We start from the raw sequence: 25,509 nt of genomic DNA, 5'->3' as shown, positions 1-25,509 counted from the left end.
ATCACAGAATCACACAAAAGATGGTTTGATTTAGAAACAGTAAGGAATGATGTCCAGTTGAATTCTGCAGAGCTAAGGGGGGTGGGCACTGAAGACTAAAATCACAAGGCTTCCTTCAAAAAATGGCTGCTAGAGATTCTGGGATCAAGCACCTACTAGCAAACCAAATTATATGGATGGGTCAAAAGGTCTCCTCTATTTTCTAACCTCTGATGTTTTTGAGGCTGCTGGATTAAACATAGCAGAACAGACTGCGCTGCTTCATGTTTACCACTTTTTCCTCCTCTAGTCACGGCTCCGAGTTCACTAATGCCCTCTGCCTCCCCAGGACACCTACTGAGAAAGGAACTCCTTGGGGCTCCATTAAAAAGAAACACACTATGGAGTCTGCACTTGTTTTCTTGTTGTCTTTGCACTTCAATTAATCCTAAACAGGTGATAAGCCCCTCTCAGTGGATTAGCAATTATTAATGAACACCAAAGGGAACAAACAGTATTCTGTGCTGGGCGTCACTAACACGACAGAAGAAAGGTGGTACCCATAGTTGAGTTAAGTTCAGCATACAACGCCAGAAGTTTTTGAAGAGTGTTTGAGGAGTATTACATGTCAATTCAAATAGTAAAAAGAACGTGGGTGTCTGGAACAAGGTCTCCAACCAGCTGACTGAGGCTCAGTCTGGACACTTTGAGACATCTCGCTGAAATTCTATTATCACTTAAGTGTCTAGAAAGATGCCAGTACTGATCCATTGTATTAAAACAAAAGAGTTGGCAAAATGTTCTTCATACTTGTCACGTATTCACAGCTCCTAGGTCAATATTCTTGCAGAACTGAAGGGAGAGGGCTGGGGAGGAGGTCTCATTCTGTATCTGTGTAAATTAAAGAATCTATTCTGTGTGTTTGTACAGAAAGAAAGGCAAACACCATAATAATGCCCACATGGGTAAACTAGAGGAAAGAAAAAAATGAAAGACCGTTTGCACTTGTCTAAAACAAAGTTCAAAAGGGGCTTTAGTAAAGAATACACCCCTCCCCACTTTACCATCATCAATTCCACAAGCTGTTTTTTATTGCTCCCAGCATTTCAATTTTCTTATATAATTTAAAACTTGATGAACAATACACAACATATAACATTAATAGGTTCATAAATATAATTCCACCTGCTGAAAAACAAAACCTCAGTACAAAACAATACCTGAGAGCAAAAGTGCCTTCACCACCCAGATAATCAATCAGATAAGGGGTTAGCATCTCCTTTGATGAAAAATAGTGCGTTTATTATGTTGTTATAATGAAGGAATATTATTTCATTGGTTTGCATCAGTAGGCCATTCTCTTCTAGCTCAGAGCTTTGAATGTCTCTTGTTACAGTTTGATCTTCATTTGCAAGATTCTGATTGAACTACTGATGAGCTGAGCATCCCTTTCCGTAGTTAGTTTTCCACAATGAACTAGGAAACAAAACAAGTATGGGCTTGCCAGTTAATTGTGATGGCTTCTTTGGAGAAATTTCTAATTAAACGCCAGAGAAATCAGCATTAGGCTTTAGATATTAACTGACTAATTAGAGAGAAGCCTTTCCACGGTCTAATTAGCTGCTATCAGTTGTAATTAAATTATATAAAGGCATAACAGATATAGCAGCCTCTTATTAAAAGGGTACTTAAAGTTTAATATTTAAAAAGAGCTCTCAAATCTCAGCTACTACTCTCCTTTATAAGACCAGAGGTAAAGAAACAGGAGGTACTGAGCGTCTAATAAAAATTTGTCGACTTCACTGTGACGAACGTTTGATTAATCGAATCAAGGAATGTTTTAGAACTGAAAAAAGTAATTATGCTAATGTATAAAATGTCATAAACTCCGCAGTTTGCTGAGCTCTTGCTATGTTACATTAGGCATTACAGGGACAGAACGGATATTGCATAGCAGCCTGATCCAGTTCAGATCTTATGTGCATCCAGCTGAAGCCAAAATTGCCTTTCATATAGCCAAGATAAAAAAGAAGAGCAAAAATATACACTATATATTTATTTAATATATACAGTATACTGAAATGAAACACGGCACTCAGGTGAAATATATTTGTCAGTATTGCCCTAGAACAACTGAAAGAAATATAGGATGTTGTTCATAGTTAGAATGTTACAACTGTCACTTTCATTGAGAACTGCACCCAGAGATTGCAGGATTGTAAGAAAAGGATATTGCATCCTTTGAAAGAGTTCAAAAAAGAGGACCAAGAATGATTCTTGGTCTCGTGGGAATTTCATATGCAGTTAATGGAGCAAATCCAAGTTAATATAGCAAACCTCTTCAGTCTAAAAAAAGGATATATTCTTCATGTATAAGATCTTCAGTATACAATATATAGGGTCAACACAGGGAACTATTTCACACTCAGTAGAAAAACAAGTACTTGGGGTCTTAATTGGCAATCAAAGGGGATTCATTTAAAATAGAGAAAAGGAAACACTTCTTTACAAAGAGCAGTAGGTTTCTGGAATAAGCTCCCCAGACATCTGATTAAGGGCCAAAGTCTGGACACTTTTATGAGACATCTGGATGAAATTTTAATTTCACTTAGGCACTAAAATAGCAAGATCTTAAGAAGCAAAAAAGGCAAAACTACAAATAATGCTGATAATCCCGTATCATCAATGAAAAGAGTGGTTTATTTGTTTCTGTGGCACTCTGGTACAGCAGAGCAATGAAGGGGCATACCTAAAAAACAAATGGAGATTTGGAAAACTTTACACAAATGCCATATTATTCATGATTTTATTATTCTAGACTAAGTCTCTGAGACCAAGCCTTCTGATCTTCCATCCTCAGAAATCACTGCAGCATTCCAATCCTGAAAGAGTAGGCCAGACTGCTGGTGTTTTGGATCCATAGGAAATTGGAACTCACTCACTGTGTCTCACTTCTTCCACTGCGGAGGATGATAGCGAAGGTGTAGCAGGAGTAAGGCTGGCTGTAAATAAGATGTTTTTTTTAAAGTCACTGCACATTTCCTCCACCACACCTAAGAGCACCTCAGTCCATCCCTTATCTAACAGACCTCCTATTGATTACCAGAGGAAACTCTAAACTCCCCAGCCTGTCCTACACAGCTCTCCAGACATAGTGAGCCACGGAGCAGGTGACCGGAAACATTGCTCACAACTGGCTATCTGCAATCATGTTAGTATCAAGAAAGCAGTCTTCCTTTCTCAGCCAAGACATGGTCTTCTTCGACCATTCTTGTGTTTATTTTGATCATGTCTTTTTGAATAGCTGTTAATAAAGATAATTCTTCAACTTGGTTTGAGAATATTTAAAATTAACTAAAATATTAATCACTAGAACCTGGCATTTTTATTAAATCACACAGCTTGGACTCAGTTGTCTACAAGGAATAATACTGCTCAATCAGCAAAACTAGCTGCTCATTAAAATGGACATAACAAAATGTTTCTTCTCAAAGAGCTGTTAATGTCATAACTTATATTTTTTGTTGTGTATCAACATATAACATTAAAGCTGATCATACATCTGCCCATTCATGAAAATATCCAGCACCAAGGACTCATTTATATAAAGGACCCTGCAGCCAGCATAACCTGATATGGCTCAGATGACTATTTTAAAGAAATTCTAGGTGATTCTGTGCTATTGTTCTTTCCACTTTACACTCTCTGTACTAAAAACGAATTACTGACACCTCCCTCCAATTAAAAGAAACACTTCAAAACTAAAATAAAACTGAAATAGATACTTCACTTGCCAAATCAATATGCCTCAATGTTGTTCACATCCATTCATACAAACAGGGAAGAAAATCAGGTATAGGATTATAATCATGATGAAAATATCACTTTGTTTTTCCATTTCTCTGTCAAAATCAATACTTCCAACATATTAAAGAACTACAGTCACCTTAGGTTTTTGGAGTTTTCTTTTAGATTTCATTTTCTGTTATTGGGATTGGTGCTCAGCTGTGAGCAATGGGTAGCATTTGGCAATTGTACAGGCTGACCACTTCCTCTGACATCATAAATTGCATCTGGTACTGTTTCAGAGTTAGTTGAAACTCCCAGAGATCACAATTAGTGAGTGTTATTGTTGTATGAATACTGTATACGATAGCAATTAAAAACAATTCCATTGGGATGTGCCAAGCCGACTGATCTTCAATCTTCATTTCACAGAGGCATTTGAGGAAGTATTCACTGAAAGGAGGATGGCCAATTCGTTGGATCTCTCATGTCATCAGAGATATTAAAGCAATTAAAAGCACTTTCATCATTTTCTTGTGGATTCGTCTTCTGTTGCTGCACATTTTGCTTTCATAATAGGAGAAAATCTTGTAATATTCCCAAAACCTTGCTGCCCTTCCTCATATGCTCTACAACTGTTATGATTTTTATTGTTTGAGTAGGGAGGATACAGGATACACAGCAGGCAGCATACAAAGGTGAGGTTAATTCCACACAGAAAGACAGAAAGAAAAAATAAAACATTCTAGACTTGTTATGATGCGTCTTGCAGGACCCTGTACAGACAGCAGAATCCAGAAGGGAGTGAAACAAACACGGGGAAAGAAGACTCCATCGTGGTCCATGCCACAATCCAGAGGGAGTCCATAGAGAAAACCGGGGCGGAGTCCAATAATCCAAAAGACCAGGAAATCCAAATTAGAACACGACGACTTAAAAAGCAGAGCGGGATCTGGTGAAGGGTCAGGGGGATAAATAACGGGACCAGGCACTCCAAGTCCCGGACTCGGCTGAGTCAGGACGCCGATAGGAGGCCTATGCCCTCAAGCCACAGACATAGGGCAACTTGGTAGTAGGCGAGCCTCCAGGCGTCAGTCTTCCAATGCAGAGCCCGGAATAGAGTGAGTGTCTAGCTTTTGTAGGGAAGGGATGGAACAGGGAGCAGGTGCACAAAATCAACTAAAATGTGAAAGAGCCGGAGCGCCCTTAAGGGGGAGGGATTATGATCGTGACAAGACTTTTGACTGATGTGCCCCGATACCCAAACCAGAAGAATAACCTGAAGAATGCTCCATAGCTGAAAGATAGCATTTTTCCTTTCTGTCAGAGTGGAATTAACCTTCACCTGTTTCTTATCTGAATAAATTGTGTGAATATACTGCCCCAAGACGGGAATCGTGCTCAAATTGGCAATGTTTTGTACTGTTAAGGTATTTAATTTACAGCAAAATTAATAAATCAAAGACGGCTAGTGCACTGACGACTGACACGTTGTGTAAACTTTAATAATCAGTGCATGTGAGAAAGAAATCTCAGAATTAGTCAAATGTAGTTCACCGTGGAGTACTGAAGAGTGCAAAGCAACTGAGCCTCATAGGCTGCGGAGCAATTATAGAGCTGTGTGACACTGACCCATCTGTTGTTGGCCATCGTGTTGCATAAGGATATCCTGAATGTGACTGTTTTGTAACAGGAGTCTTATGTGAGACTTGCATTCCTGTATCCTCAGTAGTGCACAAATGGTGTTTCCATAACATCTGAAGAGTTTTGTAACAGCTTGTTGGGACATTCCAGCTGGAACCAACCCATCCCTTCATTACACTCCTCAGAGTGAAGTCACAATCAAAATAAGGTTATTGGATAATGTAAGGCATTTCTGAAGTACATTTTTAGAAAAGGTAAAACTCCATCCATCAATTCTCTAACCCCAATTCAGGGTCGCAGGGGAGCCGAATCCTATCACAGCAAGAAACAGGTACAAGGCAGGGTACACCCTATATGGAAGACCAGGCCATCGTAGGGCACAGACACACTCACTCCTAGTGAAAATATTCCCAGACCCCAGTTAACCTACCAGAATATTTCTGGACTGTGACAGGAAACTAGAACACCCAGAAGAATTCCACACAAACTCATGGAGAACATACAGACTCCATACAGATAGCACTTCAAGGCTGGAATTGAACCCAGGGTTTCAGTGCTGGGAAGCAGCAAAACCAATCACTGCAGCACCTTGCCACCCATTAACTATACATAATTACATTTAATTTCAGATGAACTTCAAAATATAACTGCACTTACTGTATAACAAGACCTGTGCTACTTTTTTTAGTTAGGTACAGAATTACACAGAGGCCAATATCATGACAAAATGGATACAGTATATTTAACAGAAATTACACAAAATTGATATATTTAACAGAAATGACACACTCATAAAGAAAAGAATGGAGCACAAAAAAGCACAGCAGCAACTTTCCACTTGATCTTGAATTGATTTAGTTCTCATACACAGAGAAGGAGGTAATAATCATTCTGCAAGCTTTGTAGATTCCCATTTTAATATGGCAAAGCTCTGTAGTGACCACTATTTTGGTCTTCAGCTTGAATAAATCTTTTATCTTCTGAATTAGGTGCTAACTAGAAACAAAATCCCATTAAAGAATTGCACAATTGCCTCATCATATACTGAATTTCAGTACAGGCTCATCAACACGCATAGCAAAAGGAGCAAACAATTAAATTAATCAGACCGTAATTATAATAGTGGGATAAGACACCTTCAGATGTAAAAAGAAGACCTCTGGTTTGGTCAGACATGGGAACGTGGATGAAGACAGTGTACATGATCAGAAATATCAGCCTTGCATTCACTGGAAATTGAATATGCAATTCAGAAAGAAATATTGCTTCCGAAGTCTACAGTAAATTTCAATTTAATAACCCAGTATACTCTCTACTAAGAATGATGTGTTTACATGTTCTTGTAAGAGATACTGTAGCCATTCTAATTGGATCTATCCCTTTGGGGTTATAACAAAGGAGCTCAAAAATTATAAATTTACAGGACCGGCCTCTGGAAGATCAAAAGAGACATTTTCAAACACCAGTGCAAGGTAAGAAACAACTTTAAAATTAAAATGTAATCAATACAATCTGTTATTTCACAAACAACACTGAATTTAGATAGCTCTACAAAACTATTGGAACTCAAAAACATTAACTTGTGATTACTACTGGAACAAGACACATTTCTGCAACAGAATATGTCAACTTGATGTATTATGCCTTATCTGTTTGTATAATTTATTTCAATTTTAATTCAGTAATGTTGCATTTTTAGTTATGCTTTTAAAACTATTACTTTCTTCAAATGAAACTAAATATGGACATGCATACAACTGTATACCTTTCAAGAATAATCTTAATGCTTTAAGTAAATTAATATTACAGTATAGTTATTTGCTGCTAACATCACCTTTAGTAGCGGAAAGGTGTTAAAGCATTTGGTATGGATTAAAAAAGTGAACTCATTTAACAGTGATACAAGTGTTCAATTCAATTATTTGATACAATTCACCACAAAAAAATCTGAATTACTTTAAAAAAAATAAATTTGCCAATGGCACAAACTGACTTTCGACAATGGGGCTTGTTTTACTTTCAAAACTCTCCACTTATCAATTATTCCGATTTATTTTGAATTAGAAATGAGACTTAAACAAGCTCAAAAATGGATTGCTATTCTCAGGACGTCTTAAAAACAAAGCAATTGAGCCTGGTGGATTTTGCCCACATGGCTTCCTTCTGCTTTTACGCTGTTTATGCTACAAATTTATTCTGACTTCCACTGGGAATTGCAGGACCTCTTCCCCCAGACGATGGAGGTGCGGCTCATGCTGAAAGCGATGGGCTTCATTTGCCTGGATGCGGTAGGGATCCCTGGGAATCTCGGCCTGCTGCTGTTCTTCTGCCGCCTGCGCATCTCGCAAGGTGGGCTTCCGCCCAGCGACCTGGTGCTTGGGAACCTGGTCTTCGTTAACCTGGTGGTGGTGATGTGCCGCGGCATCCCACAGGCCCTGACTGCGCTGGGCGTGCGGAGCCTCCTCGGGGACCCCGGTTGCAAGGTGGTCATCTTCGCCTACCGCATGGGCCGGGCCATGTCCATCTGCGTCACCTCCCTGCTCAGCTGCTACCAGTGCGTTGTCGTCGCCCCCCCTGGCTCACGCAGCTGGACCAGGTTGAAGAGCTGGCTCCCGCGCCGCATCCCCCACATGCTCCTGCTGTTTTTAGGGCTGAACGTCGCGGTCTGCCAAGCCTCGCTACTCTATTCCTCGGCCCCGACCAACTCCTCCCTCTCCGAGTACACTCTGAACCTGGAGTTCTGCGTCGTGGCCTTCCCCAGCTTCGAGGCATACATGGGAAACGGGGTGATGCACATTGTGCGGGACTTCGTCTTCGTGGGCATGATGGCCAGCGCAGGCAGCTACATCGTCGTGATCCTGTACCGCCACAGGAAGCAAACGAGGGGCTTGCAGGGTGCCGCCCACATGCAAAGAAAGACAGTAGAAGCGTCCAAGGCTGTCCTCACCCTCATCGTCATATACGTCATCCTGTTTGGCCTGGACAATGTCGTGTGGATTTACACCCTCTGCGTGTCCCGTGTCCACCCCATCGTCTCCGACACACGCGTCTTCTTTGCCTCCTGCTACTCTGCCCTGAGCCCCATCTTCATTATCACCACCAACAAAAAGATTGTGGCCAGTCTGAGCTGCTGCAAAGGGAAGGACCAGAAACTTCTCATTGCGGAGTCCACCGTCTCACACTTGTCGCCTGGTCAGTGATGCCTGCACACGCAGCTCAAACCCTCAATGGGAACATATCTTTCTGGGTGACTTGTGAGAAAGGAGATGTAGAGCCTGCTGAAGATGCTGAAGTGATTTTAATCTGCCCTGTTATCTAAATGAATGCACTACACATGTGGTAACTTCGGAATTAAAATCAGAACTACAATTAGAATATAACATTTTCAAATAACAAGACGCAAGAAGGTTTTCAGAAACATGATCACGTTAATTTAACTAACACAGGGAACTCTTTCACTCAGTTGAAAAACAAGTTCTTGGGGTCTTAATTGGCAATCGAAGGGGATTCATATAGAATGGATAATAGGAAACACTTCTTTACACAAAGAGCTGTAAGTGTCTAGAATAAGATTCCCAGACAGCTGATTGAGGGCCAAAGAATGGACACTTTTATGAGACATCTGGATGAAATTTTAATTTCACTTAGGCATTAAAATAGCAAGATTTTAAGACACAAAAAAGACAAAACTACAAATAATCCTGACATTAATTTAAAATACCTGATAACACATCCCCCGTGTAATGAATAAAGAGACCAAGTGGAACACTTATTATTCAAGAATGAGTCTCCGAGACCAAGCCTTCTGATCTTCCATGATCAAAATTCACTGCACCATTCCAATCCTGAAAGAGTAGGCCAGACTGCTGGTGTTTTGGATCCATAGGAAATTGGAACTCACTCACTGTGTCTCACTTCTTCAACTCCAGAGGATTATAGCGAAGGTGAAGCAAGAGTAAGGTTGGTTGTAAATAAGATGTTTTTTTTAAATCTCACTGCACATTTCCTCCACCACACCTAAGAGCACCTCAGTCCATCCCTTATCTAACAGACCTCCTATTGGTTACCAGAGGAAACTCTAAACTCCCCAGCCTGTCCTACACAGCTCTCCAGACATAGTGAGCCACGGAGCAGGTGACCGGAAACATTGCTCACAACTGGCTATCTGCAATCATGTAAGTATCAAGAAAGCAGTCTTCCTTTCTCAGCCAAGACATGGTCTTCATCGACCATTCTTGTGTTTATTTTGATCATGTCTTTTTGAATAGCTGTTAATAAAGATAATTCTTCAACTTGGTTTGAGATTATTTGAAATTAACTAAAATATTAATCACGAGAACCTGGCATTTTTATTAAATCACACACCTTGGACTCAGTTTTCTACAAGGAATAATACTGCTCAATCAGCAAAACTAGCTGCTCATTATTTAAAATGAACATAAAAAATGTTTGTTCCCAAAGAGCTGTTAATGTCATAACTTATATTTTTTGTTGTGTATCAACATATAACATTAAAGCTGATCATACATCTGCCCATTCATGAAAATATCCAGCACCAAGGACTCATTTATATAAAGGACCCTGCAACCAGCATAACTTGATATGACTCAGATTGATATTTTAAGGGAAATTTTAGGAAATTCTAGGTGATTCTGTACTATTGTTCTTCCTGCTTTACACCCTCCGTACTAAAAACGAATTACTGACACCTCCCGCCACTCAAAAGAAACACTTCAAAACTAAAAAAAAAATGAAATAAAATATTTCATTTGCCAAAACAATATGCCTCAATGTTGTTCAAATCCATTCAGTCAAACAGGGAAGAAAATCAGGTATAGGATTATAATCACGATGAAAATATTACTTTGTTTTTCCATTACTAAGATAAAACTAATTCTTCCAACATATTAAAGAACTACAGTCACCTTAGGTTTTTGGTGTTTTCATTTAGATTTCATTTTCTGTTATTGGGATTGGTGCTCAGCTGTGAGCAATGGGTAGCATTTGGCAATTGTACAGGCTGACCACTTCCTCTGACATCATAGATTGCATCTGGTACTGTTTCAGAGTCACATGAAACTCCCAGAGATCACAATTAGTGAGTGTTACTGTTGTATGAATACTGTATACGGCAGCAATTAAAAACATTTCCTTTGGGATGTGCCAAGCTGACTGATCTTCAATCCTCATTTCACAGAGGCATTTGAGGAAATATTCACTGAAAGCAGGATGGCCAATTCGTTGGATCTCTCATGTCATCAGAGATATTAAAGCAATTAACAGCACTTTCATCCATTTTCTTGTGGATGTTTTAAAACAGGCGTCTTCTGTTGCAGCACATTTTGCTTTCATAATAGGAGAAAATCTTGTAATATTCCCAAAATCATACTGCCCTCCCTCATACGTTCTACAACTGGAATGATTTTTAATGTTTGAGTAGGGAGGATACAGGATACACAGCATGCAGCATACAAAGGTGAGGTTAGTTCCACACAGAATGACAGAAAGAAAAAATAAAACATGCTAGACTTTTGACTAATGTGCCCCTATAGCCAAGCCAGAAGAATAACCTGAAGAATGCTCAACAGCTGAAAGATAGCAGTTTTTTCTCTTCTGTCAGCGTGGAATTAACCTTCACCTGTTTCTTATCTGAATAAATTGTGTGAATATACTGCCCCAAGTCAGAAATCGTGCTCAAACTGGCAACGTCTTGTACAACGTCTTAACTGTGACAAGACTGAAGTCATGCTTATTGGTACTGTACCCCCCATCAACTTCGTAAAGCCAGTCCTGTAACCCTGTCTGTAGATGGCTCTGTACTTGAGCTTCAATCAAAATTGAAAGGCCTTGGGGTTATATTCGATTCTGGTTTAACATTCGACCCACATGTACAGCATACTGTCAAAACATCTTTTTTTCACCTTAGAAATATCGCAAGACTACGCCCTATGCTACCATTAACTGTGGCTGAAAAGCTGATCAACATATTTGTATTCTCTCGAATTGACTACTGCAATGCTCTACTCCCTGGGGTATCTAAATCTACTCTGAACAAGCTGCAGTATGTCCAAAATTCAGCAGCCAGAATCCTGACCAGGTCTAGTGCAAGTGTTCACATTACTCCTATCCTGGAGTCCTTGCACTGGCTTCCGGTCAAATTCCGCGTAGACTTTAAAATCCTCATGCTCACCTACAAGGCTTTACATGGCTTGGCACCTCAATACCTGTCTGAACTTTTATCGCCCTACTCCCCACCTCACAACCTCCGCTCTTCAAATTCTGCCCTCCTTACTGTCCCCCAAGCCCCTCTACATTGTATGGGCGACAGGGCCTTCTCCTGCTATGCCCCCAAGCTCTGGAACTCTTTGCCCAAGGATATCAGAGAGTCACCTTCTCTAAACTCCTTCAAATCTAGACTCAAAACCTTCTTCTTCAGAAAAGCCTTTACTTAACTGGTTCCATTCTTCACCCCTCTGCTCTTCTTAATACCATCTTCCACGGTCTCCTCTATTGTTATTGTTGTATTGTTGTAATTATAATTGTGTCCTGTCTTGTGAAATTTTCTTTTTATTGTTGTAGTCTTCTTATTTATTGTTATTGTCATCCTGTAAAGCGCTTTGAGAAGTCACCTTTAAAGGTGCTATATAAAATAAAGTTTATTATTATTATTATTATTATTATTATTATTATTATTATTATTATTGTTAAAGTATTTAATTTACAGCAAAATTAATAAATCAAAGATGGCTAGAGCACTGACGCCTGACACCTTGTGTAAACTTTAATAATCAGTTCACTGTGAGAAAGAAATCTCAGAATTAGTCAAATGTAGTCCACCGTGGAGTACTGAAGAGTGCAAAGTGTCTGAGCCTCATAGAGATTGTCACATCGACATGTCTGGTCTGCTGCAGCAGCCGTTGGAAAGCAATTATAGAGCTGTGTGACACTGACCCATCTGTTGTTGGCCATCGTGTTGCATAAGGATATCCTGAATGTGACTGTTTTGTAACAGGAGTCTTATGTGAGACTTGCATTCCTGTATCCTCAGTAGTGCACTAATGGTGTTTCCGTAACATCTGAAGAGTTTTGTAACAGCTTGTTGGGACATTCCAGCTGGAACCGACCCATCACTTGATTAAACTCCTCAGATATTCTTGGCATTACCGTGCAAGGGACAGACTTTGAAATGAGTTTATGGTTCCTCAGTGTGTCTCCTTAAATACTTCACAGTTACTGCATGTGTTCCAATGAATGAGCTGCATCTACATTTGCATGCGAGATTCAAGGGATTTGGTGAAATGTCAAGCTTAAAAGAGATCCTTTGGTCACCAGTTTTCACTTTAAAATGTGTTTAGTTACAGGAAATACAATGAATGAATCACAAAAAGTAACTGCATAATGTAAGACATTTCTGAAATACATTTTTTAGAAGAGGCAGCATTACAATCTTTCGGCTAAAACCCCATCCATCAATTCTCTAACCCCAATTCAGGGTCGCAGGGGAGACAGATCCTATCGCAGCAAGAAACAGGTAAAAAGCTGGGTACACCCTATATGGAAGTCCAGGCCATCGTAGGGCACAGACACACACTCACTCCTAGTGAAAATATTCCCAGACCCCAGTTAACCTACCAGTATATTTTTGGACTGTGACAGGAAACTAGAACACCCGGAGGAATTCCACACAAACTCATGGAGAACATACAGACTCCATATAAATAGCACTTCAAGGCTGGAATTGAACCCAGGGTTTCAGTGCTGGGAAGGAGCAAAACCAATCACTGCACCACCTAGCCACCCATTAACTATACATAATTACATTTAATTTCAGATGAACTTCAAAATATAACTGCACTTATAACAAGACCTGTGCTACTTTTTTTAGTTAGGTACAGAATTACACAGAGGCCAATATCATGACAAAATGGATACAGTATATTTAACAGAAATTACACAAAATTGATATATTTAACAGAAATGACACACTCATAAAGAAAAGAATAGAGCACAAAAAAGCACAGCAGCAACTGTCCACTTGATCTTGAATTGACTTAGTTCTCATACACAGAGAACGAGGTAATAATCATTCTGCAAGCTTTGTAGATTCCCATTTTAATATGGCAAAGCTCTGTAGTGACCGCTATTTTGGTCTTAGCTTGAAAAAACCTTGCATCTTTTGAATTAGGTGCTAACTAGAAACAAAATGTCATTAAAGAATTGCACAATTGCCTCATATACTGAATTTCAGTACAGGCTCATCAACATGCATAGCAAAAGGAGCAAACAATTAAATTAATGAGACCGAAATTCTAATAGCGGGATAAGACACCTTCAGATGTCAAAAGAAGACCTCTGGTTTGGTCAGACATGGGAAGGTGGATGAAGGCAGTGTACATGATCAGAAATATCAGCCTTGCATTCACTGGAAATTGAAAATGCAATTCAGAAACAAATGTTGCTTCCGAAGTCTACAGTAAATTTCAATTTAATAACCCAGCATACTCTCTACTAAGAATGATGTGTTTACGTGTTCTAAGAGATACTGTAGCCATTCTAATTGGATCTATCCCTTTGGGGTTATAACAAAGGAGCTCAAAAATTATAAATTTACAGGACCGGTCTCTGGAAGATCAAAAGAGACATTTTCAAACACCAGTGCAAGGTAAGAAACAACTTTAATATTAAAATGTAATCAATACAATCTGTTATTTCATTAAGGACACTATTTACACAGCTCTACAAACCTATTGGACTCAAAACATAGTAACTTGTGATTACTACTGGAACAAGACATTTCTGCAAAAGAATATGTCAACTTGATGTATTTTGCCTTATCTGTTTGTTTAATGTATTTCAATTTTAATTCAGTAATGTTGCAGTTTTAGTTATGCTTTTAAAACTATTACTTTCTTCAAATGAAACTAAATATGGACATGCATACAACTGTATACCTTTCAAGAATAATCTTAATGCTTTAAGTAAATTAATATTACAGTATAGTTATTTGCTGCTAACATCACCTTTAGTAGCGGAAAGGTGTTAAAGCATTTGGTATGGATTAAAAAAGTGAACTCATTTAACAGTGATACAAGTGTTCAATTCAATTATTTGATACAATTCACCACAAAAAAATCTGAATTACTTAAAAAAAATTTTTGCCAATGGCACAAACTGACGTTCTACAATGGGGCTTGTTTTACTTTCAAAACTCTCCACTTATCAATTATTCCGATTTATTTTGAATTAGAAATGAGTATTAAACAAGCTCAAAAATGGATTGCTATTCTCAGGACGTCTTAAAAACAAAGCAATTGAGCCTGGTGGATTTTGCCCACATGGCTTCCTTCTGCTTTTACGCTGTTTACGCTACTGGGAATTGCAGGACCTCTTCCCCCAGATGATGGAGATGCGGCTCATGCTGAAAGCGGCGGGTTTCATCTGCCTGGATGCAGTAGGGATCCCTGGGAATCTTGGCCTGCTGCTGTTCTTCTGCCGCCTGCGCATCTCGCAAGGTGGGCTTCCGCCCAGCGACCTGGTGCTTGGGAACCTGGTCTTCGTTAACCTGGTGGTGGTGATGTGCCGCGGCATCCCACAGGCCCTGACTGCGCTGGGCGTGCGGAGCCTCCTCGGGGACCCCGGTTGCAAGGTGGTCATCTTCGCCTACCGCATGGGCCGGGCCATGTCCATCTGCGTCACCTCCCTGCTCAGCTGCTACCAGTGCGTTGTCATCGCTCCCCCTACCTTACGCGGCTGGACCAGGCTGAAGAGCTGGCTCCCGCACCGTATCCCCCACATGCTCCTGCTGCTTTATGGGATGAACGTCGCGATCTACCCGGCTGCGTTGCTCTATTCCTCGGCGGCGACCAACTCTTCCCTCTCCGAGTACACTCTGAACCTGGAGTTCTGCATCGTGTCCTTCCCCAGCTTCGAGGTGTACATGGGAAACGGGGTAATGTACATCGTGCGGGACTTCGTCTTCGTGGGCATGATGGCCAGCGCAGGTGGCTACATCGTCATGATCCTGTACCGCCACAGGAAGCAAATGAGGGGCTTGCAGGGTGCCGACCGCATGCAGAGAAAGACAGTGGAGGCGTCCAAGGCTGTCCTCACACTCATCGTCATATACGTCATCCTGTTTGGCCTGGACAACGTCGTGTGGATTTACACCCTCTGCGTGTCCCGTGTCCACCCCATCGTTACCGACACACGCGTCTTCTTTGCCTCCTGCTACTCCGCCCTGAGCCCTGTCTTCATTATCACCACCAACAAAAAGATTGTGGCCAGTCTGAGCTGCTGCAAAGGAAAGGACCAGAAACTTCTCATTGCGGAGTCCACCGTCTCACACTTGTCACCTGGTCAGTGATGCCTGCACACGCAGCTCAAACCCTCAATGGGAACATATCTTTCTAGGTGACTTGTGAGAAAGGAGATGTAGGGCCTGCTGAAAATCCCAAAGTGATTTTAATCTGCCCTGTTATCTAAATGAATGCACTGCACATGTGGTAACTTCTGAATTAAAATCAGAACTACAACTAGAATAGAACATTTTCTAATAACAAGATGCAATAAGGTTCCCAGAAACATGATCACGTTAATTTAACTAACACGGGGAACTATTTCACAGTCAGTAGAAAAATAAGTTCTTGGGGTCTTAATTGGCAATCAAAGGGGATTCATTTAGAATAGAAAAAAGGAAAAACTTCTTTATACAAAGAGCTGTAGGTGTGTAGAATAAGCTCCCCAGACAGCTGATTAAAGGCCAAAGTCTGGACACTTTTATGAGACATTTGGATTAAATTTTAAGTTCATTTAGGCATTAAAATAGCAAGATCTTAAGATGCAAAAAAGGCAAAACTACAAATAATCCTGACATTAATTTAAAATAAACTGACAACACATCCCCCGTGTAATGAATGAAAAGAGACCAAGTGGAACACTTATTATTCAACACTGAGTCTCTGAGACCAAGCCTTCTGATCTTCCATCCTCAGAAATCACTGCAGCATTCCAATCCTGAAAGAGTAGGCCAGACTGCTGGTGTTTTGGATCCATAGGAAATTGGAACTCACTCACTGTGTCTCACTTCTTCCACTGCGGCGGATGATAGCGAAGGTGTAGCAGGAGTAAGGCTGGCTGTAAATAAGATGTTTTTTTTAAAGTCACTGCACATTTCCTCCACCACACCTAAGAGCACCTCAGTCCATCCCTTATCTAACAGACCTCCTATTGATTACCAGAGGAAACTCTAAACTCCCCAGCCTGTCCTACACAGCTCTCCAGACATAGTGAGCCACGGAGCAGGTGACCGGAAACATTGCTCACAACTGGCTATCTGCAATCATGTTAGTATCAAGAAAGCAGTCTTCCTTTCTCAGCCAAGACATGGTCTTCATCGACCATTCTTGTGTTAATTTTGTTCATGTACTTTTATAAATATCTGTTCATAAAGACAATTCTTCGACTTGATTTGAGATTATTTGAAATTAACTAAAATATTAATCACCGAGAACTGGTATTTTTATTAAATCACACACCTTGGGCTCAGATTTCTACAAGGAATAATACTGCTCAATCAGCAAAACTAGCTGCTCATTATTTAAAATGAACATAAAAAATGTTTGTTCCCAAAGAGCTGTTAATGTCATAACTTATATTTTTTGTTGTGTATCAACATATAACATTAAAGCTGATCATACATCTGCCCATTCATGAAAATATCCAGCACCAAGGACTCATTTATATAAAGGACCCTGCAACCAGCATAACTTGATATGACTCAGATTGATATTTTAAGGGAAATTTTAGGAAATTCTAGGTGATTCTGTGCTATTGTTCTTCCCGCTTTACACTCTCTGTACTAAAAACGAATTACTGACACCTCCCTCCACTCAAAAGAAACACTTCAAAACTAAAATAAAACTGAAACAGATACTTCACTTGCCAAATCAATATGCCTCAATGTTGTTCACATCCATTCATACAAACAGGGAAGAAAATCAGGTATAGGATTATAATCACAATGAAAATATCACTTTGTTTTTCCATTACTAAGACAAAACCAATACTTCCAACATATTAAAGAACTACAGTCACCTTAGGTTTTTGGAGTTTTCATTTAGATTTCATTTTCTGTTATTGGGATTGGTGCTCAGCTGTGAGCAATGGGTAGCATTTGGAAATTGTACAGGCTGACCACTTCCTCTGACATCATAGATTGCATTTGGTACTGTTTCAGAGTCAGTTGAAACTCCCAGAGATCACAATTAGTGAGTGTTATTGTTGTAGGAATACTGTATACGGTAGCAATTAAAAACCATTCCTTTGGGATGTTCCAAGCCAACTGATCCTCATTTCACAGAGGCATTTGAGGAAGTATTCACTGAAAGGAGGATGGCCAATTTGTTAGATCTCTCAAGTCATCAGAGATACTAATGCAATTAACAGCACTTTCATCCATTTTCTTGTGGATGTTTTAAAACAGGCGTCTTCTGTTGCAGCACATTTTGCTTTCATAATAGGAGAAAATCTTGTAATATTCCCAAAACCTTACTGCCCTCCCTCATACGCCCTACAACTGGAATGATTTTTAATGTTATAGTAAGGAGGATGCAGGATACACAGCATGCAGCATACAAAGGTGAGGTTAATTCCACACAGAACGACAGAAAGAAAAAATAAAACATGCTAAACTTTTGACTAATGTGCCCCTATAGCCAAGCCAGAAGAATACCCTGAAGAACGCTCAACAGCTGAAAGACAGCAGTTTTCCCTTCTGTCAGCGTGGAATTAACCTTCACCTGTTTCTTATCTGAATAAATTGTGTGAATATACTGCCCCAAGTTGGGAATCGTGCTCAAATTGGCAACGTCTTGTACTGTTAAGGTATTTAATTTACAGCAAACTTAATGAATCAAAGATGGCTAGCGCACTGACGCCTGACACGTGTAAACTTTAATAATCAGTGGCTGTGAGAAAGAAATCACAGAATTAGTCAAATGTAGTCCACCGTGGAGTACTGAAGAGTGCAAACTGTCTGAGCCTCATAGAGATTGTCACATCGACATGTTTGGTCTGCTGCAGCAGCCGTTGGAAAGCAATAAAAGAGCTGTGTGAAACTGACCCATCTGTTTTTGGCCATCGTGCTGCTGCACCAGGATATCCTGAATGTGACTGTTTTATCTTATTGTCAACAGGAGTCTTATCTGAGACTTGCATTCCTGTATCCTCAGTAGTGCATTAATGGTGTTTCCGTAACATCTGAAGAGTTTTGTAACAGCTTGTTGGGACATTCCAGCTGGAACTGACCCATCACTTGATTAAACTTATCAGATATTCTTGGCATTACCGTGCAAGGGACAGACTTTGAAATGAGTTTATGGTTCCTCAGTGTGTCTCCTTAAATACTTCACAGTTACTGCATGTGTTCCAATGAATGAGCTGCATCTACATTTGCATGCGAGATTCAAGGGATTTGGTGAAATGTCAAGCTTAAAAGAGATCCTTTGGTCACCAGTTTTCACTTTAAAATGTGTTTAGTTACAGGAAATACAATGAATGAATCACAAAAAGTAACTGCATAATATAATGCATTTCTGAAGTACATTTTTTAGAAGAGGCAGCATTATAATCTTTCGGGTAAAACCCCATCCATTAATTCTCTAACCCCAATTCAGGGTCGCAGGGGAGACGGATCCTATCGCAGCAAAAAGCTGGTACACCCTATATGGAAGTCCAGGCCATCGTAGGGCACAGACACACACTCACTCCTAGTGAAAATATTCCCAGACCCCATTTAACCTACCACTATATTTTTGGACTGTGGCAGGAAACTAGAACACCCGGAGGAATTCCACACAAACTCATGGAGAACATACAAACTCCATATAGATAGCTCTTCAAGGCTGGAATTGAACCCAGGGTTTCAGTGCTGAGAAGCAGCAAAACCAATCACTGCACCACCTTGCCACCCATTAACTATACATAATTACATGTAATTTCAGATGAACTTCAAAATATAACTGCACTTATAACAAGACCTGTGCTACTTTTTTTAGTTAGGTACAGAATTACACAGAGGTCAATATCATGACAAAATGGATATATTTAACAGAAATGACACACTCATAAAGAAAAGAATAGAGCACAAAAAAGCACAGCAGCAACTGTCCACTTGATCTTGAATTGATTTAGTTCTCATACATAGAGAAGGAGGTAATAATCATTCTGCAAGCTTTGTAGATTCCCATTTTAATATGGCAAAGCTCTGTAGTGACCACTATTTTGGTATTCAGCTTAAAAAAATCTTACATCTTCTGAATTAGGTGCTAACTAGAAACAAAATGTCATTAAAGAATTGCACAATTGCCTCATATACTGAATTTCAGTACAGGCTCATCAACACGCATAGCAAAAGGAGCAAACAATTAAATTAATCAGACCGTAATTATAATAGTGGGATAAGACACCTTCAGATGTCAAAAGAAGACCTCTGGTTTGATCAGACATGGGAACGTGGATGAAGGCAGTGTACATGATCAGAAATATCAGCCTTGCATTCACTGGAAATTGAATATGCAATTCAGAAACAAATGTTGCTTCTGAAGTCTACAGTAAATTTCAATTTAATAACCCAGTATACTCTCTACTAAGAATGATGTGTTTACATGTTCTTGTAAGAGATACTGTAGCCATTCTAATTGGATCTATCCCTTTGGGGTTATAACAAAGGAGCTCAAAAATTATAAATTTACAGGACCGGTCTCTGGAAGATCAAAAGAGACATTTTCAAACACCAGTGCAAGGTAAGAAACAACTTTAATATTAAATTGTAATCAATGCAATTGTTCATTTCATAAAGGACACTATTTACACAGCTCTACAAAACTATTGGACTCAAAACATAGTAACTTGTGATTACTACTGGAACAAGACACATTTCTGCAACAGAATATGTCAGCTTGATTCATTTTGCCTGATCTGTTTGTTTAATATATTTCAATTTTAATTCAATAATTTTGCATTTTTACTTGTGCTTTAAAAACTATTACTTTCTTCATATGAAATTAAATATGGACATGCATACAACTGTATACCTTTCAAGAATAATCTTAATGCTTTAAGTAAATTAATATTAAAATACAGTTATTTGCTGCTAACATAACCTTTAGTAGCGGAAAGTTCTTAAAACCTTTGGTATGGATTAAAAAAGTGAACTCATTTAATAGTGCTATAAGTGTTCAATTCAATTATTTGATACAATTCAACAACAAAAAAATCTGAATTACTTTAAAAAAAAGTAAATTTGCCAATGGCCCAAACTGACATTGCTCAATGGGGCTCATTTTACTTTCAAAACTCTCCACTTATCAATTATTCCGATTTATTTTGAATTAGAAATGAGTATTAAACAAGCTCAAAAATGGATTGCTATTCTCAGGACGTCTTAAAAACAAAGCAATTGAGCCTGGTGGATTTTGCCCACATGGCTTCCTTCTGCTTTTACGCTGTTTATGCTACAAATTTATTCTGACTTCCACTGGGAATTGCAGGACCTCTTCCCCCAGACGATGGAGGTGCGGCTCATGCTGAAAGCGGCGGGCTTCATTTGCCTGGATGCGGTAGGGATCCCTGGGAATCTCGGCCTGCTGCTGTTCTTCTGCCGCCTGCGCATCTCACAAGGTGGGCTTCCGCCCAGCGACCTAGTGCTTGGGAACCTGGTCTTCGTTAACCTGGTGGTGGTGATGTGCCGCGGCATCCCACAGGCCCTGACTGCGCTGGGCGTGCGGAGCCTCCTCGGGGACCCCGGTTGCAAGGTGGTCATCTTCGCCTACCGCATGGGCCGGGCCATGTCCATCTGCGTCACCTCCCTGCTCAGCTGCTACCAGTGCGTAGTCATCGCTCCCCCTACCTTACGCGGCTGGACCAGGTTGAAGAGCTGGCTCCCACACCGTATCCCCCACATGCTCCTGCTGTTTTTAGGGCTGAACGTCGCGGTCTGCCCAGCCTCGCTACTCTATTCCTCGGCCCCAACCAACTCCTCCCTCTCCGAGTACACTCTGAACCTGGAGTTCTGCGTCGTGGCCTTCCCCAGCTTCGAGGCATACATGGGAAACGGGGTGATGTACATTATGCGGGACTTCGTCTTCGTGGGCATGATGGCCAGCGCGGGCGGCTACATCGTCGTAATCCTGTACCGCCACAGGAAGCAAACGAGGGGCTTGCAGGGTGCCGACCGCATGCAGAGAAAGACAGTGGAGGCGTCCAAGGCTGTCCTCACCCTCATCGCCATGTACGTCATCCTGTTTGGCCTGGACAACGTAGTGTGGATTTACACCCTCTGCGTGTCCCGTGTCCACCCCATCGTCTCCGACACACGCGTCTTCTTTGCCTCCTGCTACTCCGCCCTGAGCCCCATCTTCATTATCACCACCAACAAAAAGATTGCAGCCAGTCTGAGCTGCTGCAAAGGGAAGGACCAGAAACTTCTCATTGCGGAGTCCACCGTCTAACACTTGTCACCTGGTCAGTGATGCCTGCACACGCAGCTCAAACCCTCAATGGGAACATTTCTTTCTGGGTGACTTGTGCAAAAGGAGATGTAGAGCCTGCTGAAAACCCCAAAGTGATTTTAATCTGCTCTGTTGTCTACATGAATGCACTGCACATGTGGTAACTTTGTAAATAAAATCAGAACCACAATTAGAATAGAACACTTTCTAATAACAAGATGCAATAAGGTTTCAGAAACATGATCACGTTAATTTAACTAACAAAGGTAACTATTTCACACTGAGTAGAAATATAAGTTCTTGGGGTCTTAATTGGCAATCAAAGGGGATTCATTTAGAATAGATAATAGGAAACACTTCTTTACACAAAGAGCTGTAGGTGTCTGGAATAACATCCCCAGATTGAGGGCCAAAGTCTGGACACTTTTATGAGACATTTGGATGAAATTTTAAGTTCACTTAGGCATTAAAATAGCAAGATCTTAAGACGCAAAAAAGACAAAACTACAAATAACCGTGACATTAATTTAAAATACCTGACAACACATCCCACGTGTCATGAATGAAAAGAGACCAAGTGGAACACTTATTATTCAACACTGAGTCTCTGAGACCAAGCCTTCTGATCTTCCATCCTCAGAAATCACTGCAGCATTCCAATCCTGAAAGAGTAGGCCAGACTGCTGGTGTTTTGGATCCATAGGAAATTGGAACTCACTCACTGTGTCTCACTTCTTCCACTGCGGCGGATGATAGCGAAGGTGTAGCAGGAGTAAGGCTGGCTGTAAATAAGATGTTTTTTTTAAAGTCACTGCACATTTCCTCCACCACACCTAAGAGCACCTCAGTCCATCCCTTATCTAACAGACCTCCTATTGATTACCAGAGGAAACTCTAAACTCCCCAGCCTGTCCTACACAGCTCTCCAGACATAGTGAGCCACGGAGCAGGTGACCGGAAACATTGCTCACAACTGGCTATCTGCAATCATGTTAGTATCAAGAAAGCAGTCTTCCTTTCTCAGCCAAGACATGGTCTTCATCGGCCATTCTTGTGTTTATTTTGATCATGTCTTTTTGAATAGCTGTTAATAAAGATAATTCTTCAACTTGGTTTGAGAATATTTAAAATTAACTAAAATATTAATCACTAGAACCTGGCATTTTTATTAAATCACACAGCTTGGACTCAGTTGTCTACAAGGAATAATACTGCTCAATCAGCAAAACTAGCTGCTCATTAAAATGGACATAACAAAATGTTTCTTCTCAAAGAGCTGTTAATGTCATAACTTATATTTTTTGTTGTGTATCAACATATAACATTAAAGCTGATCATACATCTGCCCATTCATGAAAATATCCAGCACCAAGGACTCATTTATATAAAGGACCCTGCAGCCAGCATAACCTGATATGGCTCAGATGACTATTTTAAAGAAATTCTAGGTGATTCTGTGCTATTGTTCTTTCCACTTTACACTCTCTGTACTAAAAACGAATTACTGACACCTCCCTCCAATTAAAAGAAACACTTCAAAACTAAAATAAAACTGAAATAGATACTTCACTTGCCAAATCAATATGCCTCAATGTTGTTCACATCCATTCATACAAACAGGGAAGAAAATCAGGTATAGGATTATAATCATGATGAAAATATCACTTTGTTTTTCCATTTCTCTGTCAAAATCAATACTTCCAACATATTAAAGAACTACAGTCACCTTAGGTTTTTGGAGTTTTCTTTTAGATTTCATTTTCTGTTATTGGGATTGGTGCTCAGCTGTGAGCAATGGGTAGCATTTGGCAATTGTACAGGCTGACCACTTCCTCTGACATCATAAATTGCATCTGGTACTGTTTCAGAGTCAGTTGAAACTCCCAGAGATCACAATTAGTGAGTGTTATTGTTGTATGAATACTGTATACGATAGCAATTAAAAACAATTCCATTGGGATGTGCCAAGCCGACTGATCTTCAATCTTCATTTCACAGAGGCATTTGAGGAAGTATTCACTGAAAGGAGGATGGCCAATTCGTTGGATCTCTCATGTCATCAGAGATATTAAAGCAATTAACAGCACTTTCATCATTTTCTTGTGGATTCGTCTTCTGTTGCTGCACATTCTGCTTTCATAATAGGAGAAAATCTTGTAATATTCCCAAAACCTTGCTGCCCTTCCTCATATGCTCTACAACTGTTATGATTTTTATTGTTTGAGTAGGGAGGATACAGGATACACAGCAGGCAGCATACAAAGGTGAGGTTAATTCCACACAGAAAGACAGAAAGAAAAAATAAAACATTCTTGACTTGTTATGATGCGTCTTGCAGGACCCTGTACAGACAGCAGAATCCAGAAGGGAGTGAAACAAACACGGGGAAAGAAGACTCCATCGTGGTCCATGCCACAATCCAGAGGGAGTCCATAGAGAAAACCGGGGCGGAGTCCAATAATCCAAAAGACCAGGAAATCCAAATTAGAACACGACGACTTAAAAAGCAGAGCAGGATCTGGTGAAGGGTCAGGGGGATAAATAACGGGACCAGGCACTCCAAGTCCCGGACTCGGCTGAGTCAGGACGCCGATAGGAGGCCTATGCCCTCAAGCCACAGACATAGGGCAACTTGGTAGTAGGCGAGCCTCCGGGCGTCAGTCTTCTAATGCAAAGCCCGGAATAGAGTGAGCGTCTAGCTTTTGTAGGGCAGGGATGGAACAGGGAGCAGGTGCACAAAATCAACTAAAATGTGAAAGAGCCGGAGCGCCCTTAAGGGGGAGGGATTATGATCGTGACAAGACTTTTGACTGATGTGCCCCGATACCCAAAGCAGAAGAATAACCTGAAGAATGCTCCATAGCTGAAAGATAGCATTTTTCCTTTCTGTCAGAGTGGAATTAACCTTCACCTGTTTCTTATCTGAATAAATTGTGTGAATATACTGCCCCAAGACGGGAATCGTGCTCAAATTGGCAACGTTTTGTACTGTTAAGGTATTTAATTTACAGCAAAATTAATAAATCAAAGATGGCTAGTGCACTGACGACTGACACGTTGTGTAAACTTTAATAATCAGTGAATGTGAGAAAGAAATCTCAGAATTAGTCAAATGTAGTTCACCGTGGAGTACTGAAGAGTGCAAAGCAACTGAGCCTCATAGGCTGCGGAGCAATTATAGAGCTGTGTGACACTGACCCATCTGTTGTTGGCCATCGTGTTGCATAAGGATATCCTGAATGTGACTGTTTTGTAACAGGAGTCTTATGTGAGACTTGCATTCCTGTATCCTCAGAAGTGCACTAATGGTGTTTCCATAACATCTGAAGAGTTTTGTAACAGCTTGTTGGAACATTCCAGCTGGAACCAACCCATCCCTTCATTACACTCCTCAGAGTGAAATCACAATCAAAATAAGGTTACTGGATAATGTAAGGCATTTCTGAAGTACATTTTTAGAAAAGGTAAAACTCCATCCATCAATTCTCTAACCCCAATTCAGGGTCGCAGGGGAGCCGAATCCTATCACAGCAAGAAACAGGTACAAGGCAGGGTACACCCTATATGGAAGACCAGGACATCGTAGGGCACA

At 40.4% G+C, this 25,509-nt stretch overlaps 3 protein-coding genes across 3 annotated transcripts; all 3 read left to right on the top strand.

Annotated features, from left to right (window-relative positions):
• The first annotated feature begins 7,646 nt into the window (after positions 1-7,646).
• Positions 7,647-8,609, top strand: LOC148658664 (olfactory receptor class A-like protein 1). The gene has a single exon (XM_088641848.1). The coding sequence runs from the start codon at positions 7,647-7,649 to the stop codon at positions 8,607-8,609; it is 963 nt and encodes a 320-aa protein (XP_088497974.1).
• Positions 8,610-14,809: 6,200 nt separating this feature from the next.
• LOC148658663 (olfactory receptor class A-like protein 1) lies at positions 14,810-15,772 on the top strand. Its single transcript, XM_088641847.1, has one exon. It carries the CDS (start codon positions 14,810-14,812, stop codon positions 15,770-15,772), a length of 963 nt encoding a protein of 320 aa, XP_088497973.1.
• Positions 15,773-20,975: 5,203 nt separating this feature from the next.
• Positions 20,976-21,917, top strand: LOC148658662 (olfactory receptor class A-like protein 1). The gene has a single exon (XM_088641846.1). It carries the CDS (start codon positions 20,976-20,978, stop codon positions 21,915-21,917), a length of 942 nt encoding a protein of 313 aa, XP_088497972.1.
• The last annotated feature ends 3,592 nt before the right edge of the window (positions 21,918-25,509 follow it).

This window comes from Lepisosteus platostomus, chromosome 7, assembly GCF_059453375.1.
Source record: "Lepisosteus platostomus isolate fLepPlt1 chromosome 7, fLepPlt1.hap1, whole genome shotgun sequence".
NCBI classification, from domain to species: Eukaryota; Metazoa; Chordata; class Actinopteri; order Semionotiformes; family Lepisosteidae; genus Lepisosteus; species Lepisosteus platostomus.
Note: the sequence above shows the minus strand (reverse complement) of the source record. Positions and strands in the feature narration are given on the sequence as shown.

Excerpts from the sequence above, each read along its gene's own strand:
- LOC148658664 (XM_088641848.1), top strand. The coding sequence starts at position 7,647 with ATGGAGGTGCGGCTCATGCTGAAAGCGATGGGCTTCATTTGCCTGGAT.
- LOC148658662 (XM_088641846.1), top strand. The coding sequence starts at position 20,976 with ATGGAGGTGCGGCTCATGCTGAAAGCGGCGGGCTTCATTTGCCTGGAT.
- LOC148658663 (XM_088641847.1), top strand. The coding sequence starts at position 14,810 with ATGGAGATGCGGCTCATGCTGAAAGCGGCGGGTTTCATCTGCCTGGAT.